The sequence below is a fragment of the Triticum aestivum genome, chromosome 2B (genome assembly GCF_018294505.1).
Source record: "Triticum aestivum cultivar Chinese Spring chromosome 2B, IWGSC CS RefSeq v2.1, whole genome shotgun sequence".
NCBI lineage: Eukaryota > Viridiplantae > Streptophyta > Magnoliopsida > Poales > Poaceae > Triticum > Triticum aestivum.
Genome location: NC_057798.1, coordinates 682,706,328 through 682,708,920, shown reverse-complemented (window position 1 = coordinate 682,708,920; position 2,593 = coordinate 682,706,328). Strand labels below are relative to the sequence as shown.

The window sequence follows — 2,593 nt, the reverse complement described above, 5'->3', positions numbered from 1 at the left end:
TTTTTGCTACATCCATTCAAATGGTGTTGATTGACTCACGGCCGCCGTCGACGTATTTTTCCTGCAGCGAGCATCAATGGCGTGGGCGGCGGAGCTACAACCTTCATCGTCAAGAGCTGCAATCGTAGGTGGAGCTGGTGCATTGGTCGAGGCGAGAACGAGGCCGGGAGGGTGGGGGACCGTTGACGAGGACGGCCGGCGAGGGCGGGGTCCGGTGGGTGACGAGGATGACCGGCGAGGGTGGGGACTGACGACGGGGACGACCACCGGAGGGGACAGGAGGCGCGGCGTCGTGCTCTCCGAGCGGGAGATGCGGATCCAGGCCGCCTGCGCGAGGAAGAAGAAGCTGGGGCGATCTGTTTTTTTTTTGCCTGGATCCAACGGCCGCCTGGCTCACATCCGATGGCCTGGGCTGGACCGGCCGAAAGTTTTGGCCGGTGCGCCGGCGCCTATAAGCACCCTCTAAGTCTAATTACTCCTTAGGAATAATTATAGTTACTATTTACAAATGTGCAAAGCTACTAAGATGCAGTGGCAACACCTTGATCACCACCCCACCTGCATACCAGGATCCTAGATTCAGAAATGCTATGCATTTCCAGCTGCTACTGATGATTATAAACAGAGGAAGGTAATTAAGAGAAGCAGGCGAGATATTTAATAACCAAACAGAAGGCTTGTCGATTGGTTGACTGGTTCCTCTGCTAGTCGTCTTGTAGGAGCTCTCGCCCAGATCTGTGGAGATCGAGCGCGCGCGCGGGCCGCTACGGCAAGAAGGGCGGCATCTCGCCGTACTGGCCCGGCGGCTTCCAGGTGGCGGGGTCGGGCCGCGCGCCGCAGCGCTGGCAGCGCTGGCCGGCCGGCAGGTGGACGGCGAGGATCCGGCGGCAGGAGGGGCAGGACGAGTGGCCGCGCAGCCACTTGTCGACGCAGGCGGCGTGGAAGGCGTGGCCGCACTGGGGCAGCACGCGCATGGCCTCGCCGTCCTCGAACTCGGCGAGGCAGATGGCGCACTCGGGCGCCGCGGCGGCCTCCTCCTCCTTGCCCTTGCCCTTGCCGGCGTCAGCGGAGACGTAGGCGACGGTGGGGATGGCGCGGAGCACCGACTTCTTGACGCCCCTGTTGGCGGCGGCGCGCGCCCTGGCTTCCGCGCCGCCGCACGCGCACCAGCGGGCGACGAGGCCGATGCCGAGGACGGTGATGAGCGCGCAGAGCAGCGAGGCGAGGATGATGACGATGTCCCTGTCGTCGGCGATGATCCGGGCGCCTGGCGTGGACACGCCCTCCGCCGCCGCCTGCAAGAACCTCCTGGCCGCCATGGGCGTCTGCTGCAGCTGCGTCGTCCTGTCTGTGTCTCTGTCTGTCCTGGTGCTGGTGGGATGGGTCGGGAGTGAGACGGAGACGGGGGTAGCTGGATGCGTTGCGGGGGAGGAAGGTGACAAGTGTGCGCTGGAAGCTAGTGAGAGCGTAGCCCGGAGCGAGTGGCCTCGGGATTTTATAGGAGGCGTTGGTGGCTTTTCTTCCCTGGGGTGCGGATAAAGCCGCGCGGTGTTTCCGGGCGTGGAGGATAACCGGGGGTGGTCGGCCGAGACAGTGGGCGGGCGCTCGTCGCCGGAATCCGGTGCACCGGAGGAAGTATGTGATGGTAGGTACTAGTGGCGTGTGCGCAAGATCATTAGGGCATATGTACAATGGTTGATAAGATAATTTTATGTTAACTTTTGCATGTAATCTAGAAATGACAAAAAAGAGAATAGATAATGAGTTATCTTTTAGCCTTATTTTCAATAACTAGCAATTTCGAAAAACGTGGTGAGTAAGATACATCGTGCTAAAAGATCATCTCTTGTCTTATCTTATTTTGTCTTCTCTTAAATAAGAGAAGACAAGCCTTTTCTTATGAGTTCTCTCTCCTTCACCTCATTATTTATCCTAAGTGTCACTCCTAAGATCACGGGCGGAGCCAGGATTTAGGTGTGGGGTGTGTGTGTGTGTGTGTGTGTGTGGGGGGGGGGGGGAGGGGGGGAGGGCAAGTAGACAAAAAAAATATCCAACACAAAATTATTATATATAACAAGTTTGAGAACTAGGACATTATCCTCATTAACAATTTCAATAGGTTGAGAACTCAAAGCAACTGTCTTAGCAAACATATGAATCTTAACTCTGTTTGGCGACATTTCTTTCTTCATAGCTACTGAATTGCAATCTCACAATTAGTATATATTATATGATTGACATAGGAGAACTTTCCACCGCAGATAGGAACTCGTACAAGATAATTTTCGTGATAATTTATAGGGCACGTGTAGCATCTCAAATCTCACAGCAAAAAACAACTAAAATCTGATTTGCATCTTCAACACTGATACAAGATGAGAACTTGGAAAAAATAGTATAGAGTGCGATGTGTTAACCTTGACTGGTTCGTTGGCTGGAGCAGGAGAAGTAGGCTGAGTCGCTGACTCGTCGTGTGAATCAGATTGTGAACAACGAGCAGGGAGATCAGAGGCAGTGTGCGGCAAGGGCAGCGAAGCCACACGACGGCGGCAGCGGCGCTTAAGGCCTTATACAATGGGAGGTGCTTAGAGAG

The 2,593-nt window shown here is 55.3% G+C and overlaps 1 protein-coding gene across 1 annotated transcript; it reads right to left on the bottom strand.

Moving 5' to 3' along the window:
• Window positions 1–486: 486 nt before the first annotated feature.
• On the bottom strand, window positions 487–1,459 carry LOC123042069 (RING-H2 finger protein ATL74). The gene has a single exon (XM_044464595.1). It carries the CDS (start codon window positions 1,317–1,319, stop codon window positions 765–767), a length of 555 nt encoding a protein of 184 aa, XP_044320530.1. The 5' UTR covers window positions 1,320–1,459; the 3' UTR covers window positions 487–764.
• Window positions 1,460–2,593: the final 1,134 nt, after the last annotated feature.